Source organism: Bubalus kerabau, chromosome 18, assembly GCF_029407905.1.
Source record: "Bubalus kerabau isolate K-KA32 ecotype Philippines breed swamp buffalo chromosome 18, PCC_UOA_SB_1v2, whole genome shotgun sequence".
Taxonomy (NCBI): domain Eukaryota; kingdom Metazoa; phylum Chordata; class Mammalia; order Artiodactyla; family Bovidae; genus Bubalus; species Bubalus kerabau.
The window spans coordinates 3,460,794-3,476,044 of NC_073641.1; the positions used below are offsets into that span (position 1 = coordinate 3,460,794).

General features: G+C 43.5%; 1 protein-coding gene across 3 annotated transcripts in view; it reads left to right on the plus strand.

The window, feature by feature from the left end:
* Nucleotides 1-15,251, plus strand: part of DOCK2 (dedicator of cytokinesis 2) — a 452,311-nt gene that overhangs the window by 32,008 nt on the left and 405,052 nt on the right. For all 3 annotated transcript variants that reach the window (XM_055555142.1, XM_055555143.1, XM_055555144.1), the window contains exons 4-8: nucleotides 1,044-1,099; nucleotides 1,557-1,653; nucleotides 3,385-3,533; nucleotides 9,360-9,495; nucleotides 11,499-11,653. In XM_055555142.1, the coding sequence (XP_055411117.1) occupies nucleotides 1,044-1,099; nucleotides 1,557-1,653; nucleotides 3,385-3,533; nucleotides 9,360-9,495; nucleotides 11,499-11,653 (593 nt within the window). The remainder of the gene's footprint in view (nucleotides 1-1,043; nucleotides 1,100-1,556; nucleotides 1,654-3,384; nucleotides 3,534-9,359; nucleotides 9,496-11,498; nucleotides 11,654-15,251) is intronic.

Genomic DNA, 15,251 nt, shown 5'->3' on the forward strand with positions numbered 1-15,251 from the left:
CGCTGGTGCGCGTCTGCAGACTGATTTCACTCCTCTCTCCTTGTGTCCAGTGTTTTCTTTGCTGTAGCTTGATCCATTCCCCCTTCACTCCTTCTTTAAGGCCAACTTCCAGAGCTCTCTTCTCCCTGAAAATTTTCCTAATATGCCAGCCATATATGATTTCTCCAGTCCCATTGAATCATGTGTTTTTTATTTGAAATTTATCTTCTATAGTCTTTCTTTAGCTGGCTTGGGGCATTCGTCCTTTCCTCACCTATGTTTCCAACATGACTCAGGAGGGACAGGTCCAGTCTCAGCCCTCAGGGAGTTCCTCTGCCCTAGCCCCACACCACACCACCGTCTCCATGGGAGATGGACGTGCTTTGCTCATCTCCTGACATCTCACGGTACCTAGCAGTTACCTCGTGTCCCCGGTGTTCACATTGGCTAAACGGATGAAGGAATGTCCAAGTAATTGCTCAACTTCTCTTGTCGATTGAGCCAAGCTTATGGAGAAAGGAAATAACAGATGCTCCTTCCTTCCTCCCTGACATGCTGTATTGGAAGGCATGGTCCCTCTCTGCTCTCTAGAGAACAATCAAATAAATCCAGAAAGAAAGAGATCTCAAATCAAAGCAGCCCACATGCTAACCAGGGACATTGTTGCTTCAGGACCTGACCTTCTCTGACAGTACAGGGTGGCTGCTTTCCCAAAATTGGGCAGGAGAGGGGAAAGGCAGAGACCCTTCCCTTAGAGTGAACCTCTCAAGCCCTCCTGCCTTGCCCATCTGATAGTGTGAGTGATCGCAGTGAGGTTAGCGCATTCTTTGGAATCTAGGGGGCTATTGTGGGATCCTGAACAACGGCTGAAGAAGGGGAGAGGAATTAGGCCTAAATGAGTGAATTTAACACCCACCACTTGTTCTGTCGAACTGGAATTATTCCTGTGAAGTTGGAGGTTTTTACCAGTTAGTAGCTTTTGGAAAAATCATGAAGACCTGGGGTCAGTTTTTTCTATAGGGACAAGTCATCCAATCTCATCTTATCTTATCTCATCCCCACAGGGCATTTTTCCAAAATCCTTTATCTACATCAAAGAAGTGACAGTGGAGAAAAAAAGGTATTTGCCCTCTTTCCCCAGACTTGACTCTGAGGTGGCTCGTGGATTTCTGCATCCTGTCTGCTTTGAAAACCTGACTTGGCAGATGTGAAGGCTTTGTCTTCTTCGTGCCTATGTTTGTCTCCAGTGCAAACTGATTCATGTTCGCATCTGATTCTGAGGGGGTATTAGTACATTTGGAGAATCAAACTTTTCACTGGCAGCTGCCTTTGAACTGAATTAATGTAGATTAATCCTGAATAATGAGCTTGAAGGGCCCACCTCAATGCAGGAGGACAGAGAAAAAGGAAGCCCCTTGCATTTGCATAATGTAATTGGTGTGGCTATTAGAAGTGGTTTAGTCTCCTGCCAGCAAGGCCCCTCTCAGCAGCTGCAGCTTAATGCAAATTTGCCAGCATTTTATCTTGTTAGCACCTGGGTCTCAATTTCACACCGTTTTCTCTCCCACTTTAAATAGAAATATCGAGAACATTATTCCTGCAGAAATTCCTCTGGCACAAGAAGTGACAACGACGCTTTGGGAATGGGGCAGCATCTGGAAACAGCTCTACGTGGTGAGACTCGAAACCCTGCTCAACCCTGGGATGGACGCTGCTTCCAGTTTTTGGCCTGGTTCAGATTTGGAATGTAGCCTTGACGGAGTGTAACACAGAGCACGAGGTCATCAAAGCCCAGAGAAGTTAGGTGACTCTCAGAGTCACACAGTGAGTGAGTGGCAGAGTCACAGTAAAGGGGCATCTGAGGTGATCCTTCTGGTTTTTTTTTAAAACTAATGAAAAAGTTATCAACCTTGAATGTGCTTAAGTATCACCTTGAATGCTATTGAAAGTAAAGCTTCCTTCAGTGGGGCTCTGCATTTTAATAAACTTAGGGATTTTGATTTGGTGGTCTGCTGATAGCACCTTGAAAAATACTGTTCTCATGTATCAATTAACTAGTGACTATTGTCATCAGATCTATGACAGAACTTGACCCTGGAAAAATTAAGAGTGTATTTTGCATGGTTTTCCCTGTATTGAAGTAAATCTAATTTTAAATCCTCCTTTGATGTTTCTAAAACTCCTAATGAGAGTGGATAGCTAAGAAAACCATTAAGCTGAGAGTCACGGTGTCAGCCAAGGCTTCGTGCACATTTGTCACAGCGTCCTGTACGCTCGCTGGTGCTCTGTGCTGTTTGTATGCTCATCCTTTATGGTTATGAGTGTTGACTCCTATATGGCTCTTTCACAGTGGATGGTAACGGGCACTTTCAATTACCTTCTATAGGTTTCCCAAAAGTTGTTAGTAAAGTTTATGGGGCAAACAGCAGATTTAAAGCTAAAGTGATGTATTATTTATCTCCACCACACCTTTGACACATGCACCATGGAAACTTGACATTTTCTTTTAGAAATCTTTGAATGGCAAGTTCATCATGCCCTTTGCCCTACTAAAGTGATTCTTATACTTCCACGATTCTTGTCATATCTGCATACTGCACATTAAGTATTTACTTAATAGCTAAATTGTCTTCCTTTTCAGTAAATTTAAATGACTTACACAAGGAATTTTACAACATGCTGTCTCATTCCAACAATTCTCCAACTCTCCTACACCAACCGGATGCCCTATAAGACCATTCACTTTAGTTCTGACACTGGCCACCCAGGTGTGAGGGCTCGATTCTGTGCGACTGAGCGACTTCGCCGTCGCCCTCACTTCAGATGCCAGCTGCAAGAGCCAGGTCCTCAGGTGGTTTACATTTCTGTCCAAAGTTAAGTCGCTCAGTCGTGTCCGACTCTGCGACCCCGTGGACTACAGCCCACCAGGCTCCTCCCTCTATGGGATTCTCCAGGCAAGAATACTGGAGTCATTTGCCATTTCCTTCCCCAGGGGATCTTCCCGACCCAGGTTCGAACCCACGTCTCCCGCATTGCAGGCAGATGCTTTAACCTCTGAGTCCAACTTGGTGCAAATTCGGAGACTCCCATGACACTCCCTCCAACCTAGCCTCAGGTTCCATGAGTTCTAGAACAACTCATGAAACTCAGGAAAGTACTACTCTTACATATATATATATACACATACATATATATGACAATGGTTTAGTTGTTATGTTGTGTCCAGCTTTTTGCGATCTCATGGACTGTAGCCCACCAGACTCCTCTGTCCATGGAATTCTCCAAGCAAGAATATTGGAGTAAGTAGCCACTCCCTTCACCAGGGGAATCTTCCTGACCCAAGGATTGAACTTGGGTCTCCTGTATTACAGGTGACTGTGGATTGTTTCCTGTTTTTTCTCCTAGGCCAGCAAGAAGGAGCGTTTTCTCCAGGTGCAGTCCATGATGTACGACTTGATGGAGTGGCGGTCCCAGCTCCTCTCAGGAACTTTGCCCAAGGACGAGCTAAAGGAACTGAAGCAGAAAGTCACATCCAAAATTGACTATGGCAACAAGTAACCTCTCTTTCCTCCAAAAAAAGGCTTTTTTCCCCACCCCCACACGCCTTCTTCCCTCTCACCCTCTGAGAAACTAGGTTTCACTTTTAGTGATGAATTTGCCACTTTCTATTTGGGAGAAGCTGCTACCAAGGGGCCCATGCTTGTGTGCCTTTGTAATCACCGCTGTGGGACCCGGGGAAACACAAGCAGAGAGATGCTTGCATATGCAGTGGTTATTAGCAGGCTAGAGATTTAGGACACTCAGTTAACCTACTTCCAAGGAGCTGGGGAGTACAGTCATGCTGGTTCGTTTTGGCTTAGTTGTCGTTTTATTCCTGCATTTACAACTGCCCCCTCTTCAATCCCAATGTAAGACTTTATGTCCCTTCCCCCGTCCTAAATTATCTAAGGCACATGCCATTGGCTAACGCAAATGCACAGTTACAAAAGCATTTCCTCAAAGTGGAAGAAGCAGAAATTGGTTAGTCTGAATGCTGTGAAGTTGAGGAGAAGGTCTTACAATTTTTTTGATGTAGGTCAATGCACTAACAATGGTAGTGGGTATAACTAACCCCCAATCCAAGCTTATTGTGCACCAGTCTTAAACTAAGGGTTTCACATTCATTGTCTTATTTAATTCTTATAACAACTCTATGAGGCAGGCAGTTTTAGTATCCTCATTTTTTCAAATGAAGAAGCTGAGAGACACTTAAAGAAGTTAAGTAACATGTCCAAAATCAATTCTCAAGGCAGAACCGGAATTTAGACCCAGGCAGTTTGTCTGCAGAGCCTCTGAACCTCACCATTATACTGCTTGGATAGCATTTGAGAATTGTAAAGGCTTCCCCTCCCTCCTGGTTAAGTGAATGCTCTCCAGACATCCTCCCTATTTCTTTAGTTTCTGTTCTTCAAAAACAAACACGTGTTGAGCACTTATAAGTGTTAGTTGCTCAGTAGTATCCGAATCTTTGCGACCCCATGAACTGTAGTCCACCAGGCTCCTCTGTCCATGGAATTCTCCAGGCAAGAACATGAAGTGGGTTGCATTCACTTCTCCAGGGGATCTTCCTGATCCAGGGATCAAACCTGGGTGTCCTGCCTTGTGGGCACATTTTTTACCATTTGACCACCAGGGAAGCCCATTGAGCACCTATACTTGGCCTGATTTCCTGCTAGATTTTTTGAGGCCACAGAAATAAAAGTTCCCATACACTAAGAGTACGGCAGTCCAGTTGAGAGTGAGCAACAAGCAAAGTATTGATATGTATTGTGGTAACTTTTATGGCTTAGGCAGCAAGAGTCTTCTTAATTCAATTTGGAGAAGGAAGTCAAGGAAGGCTTCCTAAAGGAGGTAACCAGACCTAAATTTTGAAAGATAAAGAAGTATTAAGTAGGCTTTAAATAAAGGGAGTGTGGGAGTGCATGAGAGAACATAGTGTGTTCAGAAGACTGCAAAGTGGGTCTGAAGACTGGAACATAGAGCCTGAGGAGGAAGTAGAAAGAGTCTATTCGGTGGGAATAAAAAATGTTTTCTTCCTAGCAGTCAGACTTCCTTACCTTTGTCACATGCACTAGGAAGATGATCCAAAGACAGTCAGTGGGTTCAACTTACAGCTGCTTCGCATCCCAGGAGCACAGTCCCTCTGCTGGTTACCCTGCTGGCAGCTGGCAAGCGAGTCCAAACCTGCTTACCATGTTCGCCATCCCAAAGTGACAGGAAGGGTTGCTCTGCAGCTGTTGCCGCCATTGGGACAGTGTCATCTTTAGCTGAGTATGGTCACAGCTGGGATGTGGGAATGGAGCGCGTTTTGCTGCTTTGTAACAATGGCATTTGTGACCTTTGGATGTTTCCTCATGGGGGCTTCTGACAAGGATGGGAGAAAATGGTCACCACTCTCAGAAAGCTGTCCTTGATTTCCCCCCCACCCATCCCTGCTGGGTTAGGCACTTCTGTGGGCCCTTGTACCCTGAAGAGTAACTACCTCCTCAGTGGTCTTCAGTGCTGTGCTGAGAGCTCCTCTCAGGCAGATCCATGCTGATGTGCTGGGCCCAGGATGTGCACTCAGCAGGTGAATGGTGGTGAAGGGAGAGACAGGGTCCTCCCTTGATCAGCTTCCCTCTGCAGAATCCCTGGACCAGCACTGCGCTTTCTGTTTCAGTCAGTTGTCTTTGGGGAAGTGAGAGACACCCTCAGAGGCCGAGGCCCTGAGCTGAGAGGCTCTGCTTTTTTTGCTTCCGTGACGACTTCAGCCAGAAGAGAGAGAGAGAGAGATCTGGGCACTTTAAATGAATGCAGGTCTGGTGTCCCAGGGGCTAAGAGCTCTGAAATGGGATGGATACCTTTCTGAAAGCCAAAAGGCCATAGTTCTGGTCCCAGTGTCAGGAATAGCACGAGCACCATCAGCTCAGGCTGTGAGAGTCAGGGGAGCAGGACTCTGAATCTTGGAGGACTGGTCAGAATCAGCCTGTTTCTGCCCTCAGAGATTCTGTTCCTTCATTCAGCCATCAGACTTCTGTTGAACATCTCATAGGTACTCAGGACACAGCATTTACAAAATGCAGCCTCTCTCTGTAGCAGCAACAAAAGGCAAGCAAAGGGAACGAATTGTAAGTTTCTGAGTGCCTACTATCTGCCAGGTACAATTTAGAGTACTTTTCATGCCTTAACTCAGCCAAGTCTTATGACCCCTCTATGAGGCAGGTGCTGTTATTATTTGTCTATTAGATGAGAAAACGGAGACTCACAGGTCAATTAGGTCATTTTGACCAGGAGGCACTGGAATTTGAACCAGGTGACTTGGCTCCAGAATTCTAGCACTTAACCTCTGTCTTCGACTGCCTCCTGGAGGACCATGCCGGTTAGTAAGAGGAAGTAAACAGACACTTGCATAGGAAGTCATGCATTTCCTGAGAAGAGGAAGAGAAGTGACAGGGTGGAGGGGGCAGGGCAGGGGTGACACCTGCTCTGCATGGAACAAGACTGGCAGGAATTAGTAGGTGAAGGGTTCAGAGAGAGAGAGAGAGAAGCTTAGAGCAGCTGAGAGATGAGCATGAGTGTGGCTGGAACCTCAGGGTCTGAGTGCCAGGTAGAAAAAATTCAGATTTGTCCAGAGAATGATGGGGAGCCACAGAAAAAGCCATTTCTCTTTTCTTCACCTTAAAATAATATTAGTTTTTTTGAAAAACGCACACAGTAAGGGTTTCCTCCCCTACCCTTTTCTGTCCTGGGTTCATTTGATCACTTTCTGGAGCAGAAGAGAGCTACGGGGCTTACCTCCTAAGGAAAAACTGTCAAAATGCTCTGTTCTCCAAAGTGAATGGTCTGACGTCCCAGCAGGAAGCAGCCTCTCCTGACCCTGGTCCAGTCCTGCCCCTTGATGACTAAAGCTTCCAGGTTTCAGATGAAACTGATAATGGACAAGCTCTTTGGTATCTAAGGAATGAGGAATCCTCAAATGAATCTTTCAGATCCCAAGACAGCTGGACCTGGGAGAATTTTGTTTTATTCATACATTTTTAGAGCTGAATCCACTTTGATAAATTTTGAAGAAAAAGGAGCTATAGAGATCTTGGCATTGAATTATGTGTCAGCTATGGTCCATCTTCTCCCAGGTCTTGGGAGCCTCTGCTCAGCATCAGTCAAATGCATTTATTCCCCTTTAGCATCGCCCGTTCAGCAGCACGGCTGTGCACTATTATGAGTCACATCTAGTTGGAAGTTAATTTCCTATTGAATGTGGGCAAACGGGTAAGCTTTGGCTCCCTCCTGTTTGCATTTGGATGAGAGGAGAGACGTGCCTTTCAATCCAGTTCTCAAATAAGAGGCGAAAATGCTGCCATTCCCAATCTGGTACTCGATGGCAACCCACTCCAGCGTTCTTGCTTGGAGAATCCCAGGGACGGCGGAGCCTGGTGGGCTGCCGTCTATGGGGCTGCACAGAGTCGGACACGACTGAAGCGACGTAGCAGCAGCAGCAGCAGCGATTCCTAAGCAGGACCACTGCTGTTGCTCTCAGAGTCTCCATCAGCCACCTCCCCCTCCTTTCTACGTATGGACAACGGAGTGCCTCCGTGTCAACATCAAGTGCAAAGGCAGCTTTAAGTTAGGACCTCTGCACACATAAAGCCCATCCCCCAACCCAGTACTGCTTCTAAGAGCCTGTTAACTAGAACATATACCATAAAGGTGCATTTTTGAGCCATTCTTTTATGTCAATTCTACAAAATTGGATGTATTTTAAAGACACAGTTTTGTAAATATTTAATGTTCTGCTAATTTGATTTTGAATTGTAAGTGTCAAGTGTTCTGTTTTTGGGTCTTTATGTTTTATTATACTTTGTTAAAAAGGAAAAATTTTACGTTTTCGAATTTTTTATGAGTAAATTTAATGCTGCTGCTGCTAAGTCGCTTCAGTTGTGTCCGACTCTGTGCAACCCATAGACACAGCCCACCAGGCTCCCCCGTCCCTGGGATTCTCCAGGCAAGAGCACTGGAGGGGGTTGCACTGAAAATAAAGAGTGTAGACAAGTATGCCACAGTACTTTTCACTAGCTATGTGACATGAAGAAATTATACTCAGTTTTTTCTTCATCTGTAAAACGGAGGTGTTAATAGTACCTCCCTCATAGGGAGGCCTTAATATTAAAGTTAAAGGCCTTAATATGTGTGAGCAATTTAATGTACAGCTTATTGCAAGTGCTGTGTGAGTATTTTGCTGTTATTAGCACCATTGATGCCAATCAGAATGGCAGCTGCAGTTGAAAGAAATCAGTAGCAAACAAGGGAAAATCTTGTGACCCTGAAGTTACAGAGTTAAAGAGCAAGCCATGGATAACAAAGATATATCTGAGATTCCCACCCCCAACAATTATTTTCAAAATACTATTAATAAAAGTACATGAATGCCTTCCCTGCATTATGTATCGTCTATCATACTGCATTATGTTCTATTATATAAGCATTAAACACATAGAGATAAGGCAAAATTCTCCCTTGACCCCTCCACCCCTCCTCGTCCCAGGGCCCTGCCTCTCCTCACGGATACACATGTTGGTAGTGTTGGTACACGTGTCCATACCTTTCTTTCTGAACTTGCACCCACGTAACATACCTGCCTTGCTTTGTTTTTTCACTAAAAACACTCTGTATGCATCTTTTTAAGATTGATTCCCCCCCCACTAATATATATCATTAAATATATCAAAACTAGGGACTTCTCTGGTGGTCCAGTGGCTAAGACTCCACACTCCCGAGGTAGGGATCCCAGATTCGATTCCTGCTCAGGGAACTAGATCCCACATGTTGCAACTAATGCTGGAACTAAAAAATAAAAACAAATATCCCATATACCAAAGTGAAAACCAAAGATCCCGTGTGCTAAGACCTGGGTCAGCCAAATAAAGAAAGAAACATATCAAAACTGTCATATTTTTAAAGCCCTACTACATGGAATTTCATTACAAATTCCATTACAGATTAGCCATTTTCTCTTTTGACAGACATTTTAGTGTTAACTAGTTAACTAAGTTAATTTTAGTATTTTTTAATACTTTGCTGATACACACACATCCTTGTTCAAGTGTGGTTGTTTCTCTAGGTTCAGTATCACAGGAAATATGCATTACATTTTTTTTAATACACACTGCTACAATACCTCCCAGAAAGGCTGATCTATATCACTGTGCCTCCCATCTGTGTGCAAAGCTATCTATGTAGAGCTGTTCTAAGGGAGCCTATGACTCTCAGAGATCATGTGAACTTTCTGGTAGAAACTTCTCACCAGTGTTCTGTAGGCTTCCGTCTCCCTTGATTTATCCTCGTCTCACATTCTTGCTTTTCAGAATCCTTGAGCTTGATCTGATTGTCAGAGATGAAGATGGAAATATCTTGGACCCTGATAATACCAGTGTCATCAGCTTGTTCCATGCACATGAAGAAGCGACTGATAAAATCACAGAGCGTATTAAAGAAGAGATGGTGAGCTTTGTGAAACAGACTTTGTTGGCCAAAGGAAGCAGGTTTTAGCACACCATAAGCTTAAAATAATCTAATTAACCAGACTGTATATTATCCAAAGGGACATCTGCCCTATGACCTGAGATGATCAGTAACAACATGCATTTTATTGTGGTTTATACTCGGATCTTGATTCAGCCCATGAGAGGTTTAATGCCAGGATTTTCTATTCCAGAGAGGAAAAAAGAAGAAATGTAATAAAAAAGTAATTGAGTAAATAATTCCAGATGGGGATGAATTTCTAAAAGGCAATCAATTAGGGTTATGTGAAACAGAGCGAATCAGGAGCTATTTTTAAAGGTACCATCAGGAAAAACCTCTCCCAGGAGGGACATCTGAGATGACACTTGTATAATGTGAAGGCAACAGGCCTAGGAAAGTTTGGGGATAAGATGTTCAGTGTGGTGGTGGGGGAGGTTGGCATGTGCAAAGGCCCTGAGGTAGGACTGAGTTCTGAATGTTCAAGGAGTAGAAAGGCCAGTATGGATGGGGCCTAAAGAGCAGTGAAAGAGTTTAGGCAATACTTTGGAGAGGCAGGTAGCAGGAGTTGGCTCTCACAGGACCTAAGAGTCATGGGGAAGAATAAGATGTCATTCCAACCGAGGAAGATGTTATTCCAACTGTGGTAGGAAGCCAACAGAAGATTCCAAGGAAACATAACCTTTACAAGGGTAACCTCATCTGATTTATATTTTTTTAAGTATATTACCACTGTGCATTATTTGAAAGCAATTTTATTTTTACTTTACTGAGATGTAATTTTCATACAATAAAATTAATTCATTTAAAATTGCAATCTAGTGAATCTTATTAATATATAGTGTTGGACAAACTCTACCACAATCAAGGTATAGAATAGTTCCAACATCTTAAAAGTTTCTTTGAGTTTCTTTGCAGTTCAACCCCCCTCTCCAACCCCAAGTCTTGAGCCACCCTCTTCATGACTATACTGTCTTTTCTAGAATTTAATATGAAAGGAATCATATGGTTTTGGTGTTTGACTTCTTTTATTCAGCATGATGTTTTTGAGGTTAATGTTGTTGTGCATATTAGTGTTTTTTCCTTTTCATTGCTCAGTTGCTATACCATTGACCAAGGGTATATATCATATATCAATTGTTAAATATGTGGGTTGCTTCTAATTCAGGGCTATTATAACTAATAACGCTATGAACATTTACATACAAAGTTTCATGTGGGCAAATGTTTTTATTCTTTTTGGGTAATAGTTGTTGGACTGTATGATAAGAGTATGTTTAAGTTCTTAAGGTACTGCCATAGTATTTCCCAAAAGGGCTGCACAGTCATGGGTTCCCATCAGCAACACATGAGTGCCAGCTTCTCTGCATTCTTAACACTTGATATTGTCAGTCTTTTAACTTCAGTCAGTCTAGTGGTTGTGTAGGGGTACCTAATTGCTGTTTCGAATGTCCCTGAATGATTAGTAATTTTCATGTGCTTACTGGCCTTTACCATTTGTATCTTTTTTTGTGAAGTGTTTGTTCAAATACCTTGCCCATTTTCATTGGGTTGGTTTTCTTATCATTGAGTTGTAAGAATTCTTTGTATATTCCAGATGCAAATTTTTTATCAGATGTATGTTTTGCAAATATATTTTCTCCCAGTGCTTACCTGGGAGAAATGTATCTTTCAATGAGCAAAATATTTAGTTTTGATAAAGTCTGTTTAAGCATTTTTTTCTTTTATATAGTTTGTGCTTTTTATGACACTAAATTTTATGAGGAAGGCTAGATTGTTTGCAATATTCCCCAAGATCAAGATCAAGACAGTCAGAGTGACTTGACTCAGACAAAAGATGCTTTTGGTGGAAGGCCTGAACATAATGTTGAAATCTTTAGGCTCAAAACCTACATAGTTCTCAATATCCTGGTCCACCTTTCCATTGTCCTAAGTGGTGCAGGGCTAATTTTCTCTTTTCCTCTCTTTTCCCTTCCACCTCTCAGTCAAAAGATCAGCCTGATTATGGAATGTATTCCCGGATTTCCTCATCCCCTACCCATAGCCTCTATGTCTTCGTGAGAAACTTTGTGTGCAGAATTGGGGAAGATGCTGAGCTCTTCATGTCTCTCTATGACCCTAACAAGCAAATGGTTATAAGGTAAGTATGTTCGGTATTGCCGGACTTATCTGCATTTGGGAGGTGGGGGTTGGCAGAGCGCCGAGCATATTTTCCTTCCACCGTTACTTGTGGAGAAATTCCCAGCCAGTAGAAAAACAGCCTGACTGAGAATGTGGACATAACTTTTTTTAGGATGAGGGAGTCAGGTGGAAATATTACTTACCATGGCATTTTTTCTAAAAGTAGAGTTATGGTTACATAGTAGGGTTTTTAAATTTTTAAACATATGTGTATTTTTATTTTTAATTGAAGTATAATTGCTTTACACTGCTGTATTAGCTTCTGCTGTATCAGCAGATATATTGTGTATCTGCTGTATGTGTACATATACCCCTCCCTCCCACCTGTCCCACCAATCCCACCTCTCTAGGTCATCGCAGGGCACTGAGCTAAGTTCCCTGTGCTATGCAGCCACTTCCCACTAGCTATCTGTTTTACACACGTTAGTGTATATATGTCAGTGGTACCGTCTCAATATGTCCCATCCTCTCCTTCCCCTGCTCTGTCCATTCTCTGCATCTGCGTCTCTATTCCTGCTCTACAAATAAGTTCATCAGTACCATTTTTCTAGATTCCATATATATGTGTTGTTCTTCAACGCTGTCATGTCTGACTCTTTGTGACCTCAGAACTCAGCACCCAGGCTTCCCTCTCCTTCTCCCAGAGTTTGCTCAAGCTCATGTACATTGAGTAGGTGATGCCCTCCAGCCATCTCATCCTCTGTCATCCCCTTCTCCTTCTGCCTTCAATCTTCCCCAGCATCAGGGTCTTTTCCAGTGAGTCAGCTCTTCATATCAGGTGACTAAAATATTGGAGTTTCAGCTTCCACATCAGCCCTTCCAGTGAATATTCAGGATTGGTTTCCTTTGGGACTCTCAGGAGTCTTCTCTAGCACCACATTTCGAAAGCATAAACTCTTCGGCTCTCGGTCCACCTCTCACATCTGTACATAGCTACTGGAAAAATCATAACTTTGACTATAAGGACATTTGTTAACAAAGTAATGTCTCTGGTTTTAATACCCTGCCTAAGTTTGTCATAGCTTTTGTTCCAAGGAACAAGCATCTTTTAATTTCAGGGCTACAGGCACTGTCCACAGTGATTTTGGAGCCCACGAAAATACTGTCTACCATTGTTTCCCCATCTATTTGCCATGAAGAGACGGGACTGGATACCATGATCTTAGTTTTTTGAATGTTGAGTTTTAAGTCAGCTTTTTCACTCTCCTCTTTCACCTTCATCAAGAGGCTCTTTAGTTCCTCTTCCCTTTTTTCCATGAGGGTGGTATCATCTGCATATCTGAGGCTGTTGATATTTCTCCTGGCAATATTTATTCCAGCTAGTGATTCGTCCAGCTTGGCATTTTGCAGAATGTACTCTGCATGTAAGTTAAATAAGCAGAGTGACAGTATACAGCCTTGATGTACTCCTTTTCCAATTTGAACCAGTCTGCCTGTTAACTATACAGTATTTTTCTGTTTCTGAAGACTTCACTCTGTATGACAGACTAGGTTTATCCACATCACACAATAGGGTTTTGTAAGCAATTTTTGATTAATGGAAAACAATGGAAATAACAAGATTCAAACAGATAGCACTGGATAGAATAAAAATATATTTTTAAAAAAGAGAGTTAAGAAATGAATGGTGAAAATGCTGTGTCCTCAATGGCAGTGACAGGCTGTAATCTAGGATCTAGGCAGGTTCACGTTGTGACCCCACCATTTACTCCTTCTTAGCCTTGGGCAAGTTGTTAATCTTTCTTAAGCCAGAGTGTCCCATTTGCAAAATGCACGCGTCAACCTCACAGGGTCACAGGTTTTTAATAAGAAAAAGCACACGAGGCACAGGGCCTGTCACATGGTGCTCCAAGTGGCTATTATTGTAATCACCTCAATTAATTGTTCTTGGGAATGGAAAAGGTAAGGGAACTTCTGGGCACCTCATTTCAAGGAAGGCAAAACAGTGTTGGGAATCTCCTGAGAAAAGACTTTGATGTATCTCTGGCCACCACTGCCAGCCTTGGCCTCCGCTTGTGGCTCAGTCCATCCTTCCTCTCAGGTGACCACTGCCTGTGCCCTCCAGTGGGGTTGTGAGCCAACACCTGGTCCCATATTCGAGATCCCTGTTAGTGCAACAGATTGCAGCTGGAGCCTGAGCCTTCTACTGCAATTGAGAATGTGATATCTTCTTACCTTGATTGTGTTGATGAAATCTCTAAGTCATGTCTGACTCTTTGTGACCCCATGAGCTATACCCTGCCAGGCTCCTCTGTCCATAGGACTTCCCAGGCAAGAGTTAAGTGCATTGCCATTTCCTTCTCCAAGGGATCTTCCCAACCCTTCTCCAGGAAGATCCTCCAGAGGATCTTCCCTGTGTCTTCTGCTTGAAAGGTAGATTCTTTACCACTGAGCCACCTGGGAAGCCCCATACAGTACCTAGTAACTTTACAAAATTCATTTTAGAAAATAATGGCCCTCCTGGAGACAATTATGAAACATAGATTGACTATCTAAGAAGATTAAACTGAGGTTTGTATATGATCCCATACAATCCTTATTACTCCAGGTGATTTGGATGAGACAATGAGGCTCAGAGAGGTCAAATGACTTGCTCAAGATCACATATATTTATAAAATGGCAGAGGTGAGATTTCTACCCAGGTCCATCTGACTCCAAAGATAAGCTAGTTTCCAATTTAGTCTGTCACCAAGGAAAGAGTTGTATCAGATATCCTCAGTGGGTCTCACCAGGGTCTTAGTACTGTATGCTGCTGCTGCTGCTGCTGCTAAGTTGCTTCAGTCGTGTCCAACTCTGTGTGACCCCAGAGACAGCAGCCCACCAGGCTCCCCTGTCCCTGGAATTCTCCAGGCAAGAACACTGGAGTGGGTTGCCTTTTCCTTCTCAAATGCATAAAAGTAAAAAGTGAAAGTGAAGTTGCTCAGTCGTGTCCAACTCCTAGCGACCCCATGGACTGCAGCCTACCAGGCTCCTCCATCCATGGGATTTTCCAGGCAAGAGTACTAGAGTGGGTTGCCATTGCCTTCTCCGTAGCATTGTATGGTAAAAAACTATTTTTTATAGCAAACTTAAATCCCTAATTTAAAGAATCAGTCCAGCTCCTCTGGCTAGGCCTCAGCAGACACTGAGCAAGTGTTCCTGCTTCCTCAGCACCCACCGTGAGATACTGGGCATGTCATAGGCTCCTTGCTATTCCCTGCCAGCTGCTCCCAAGACACCTGTGACAAAGATCATGAAAGTGCTCCTTGCCTCTCAAAAAACACAAGGATTCCTCATAGCTGAATTGACAAGGGTGCCTGGCCTACTGGCTCATCGAAGTGATGGATGGCCTGAACCAGCTCTGGGGAGGGAAGCAATGGATCAGTGAGATGGCAGCTCTGTTCCCTGATGTGCCACATCAAATAATGTGCTCAACAGGGCATGCCTGAGTGATGCCTCTGAGAGCGCTGGAGACACAGAGGAGCCCTCAGAAGAGGGAGGGATGAGGAGGAGGGACACGAGGGGGTAGAGCCCACCCTCTACCAAAGAATGAAGGAAAAAAAGAGTAGAAAACAAA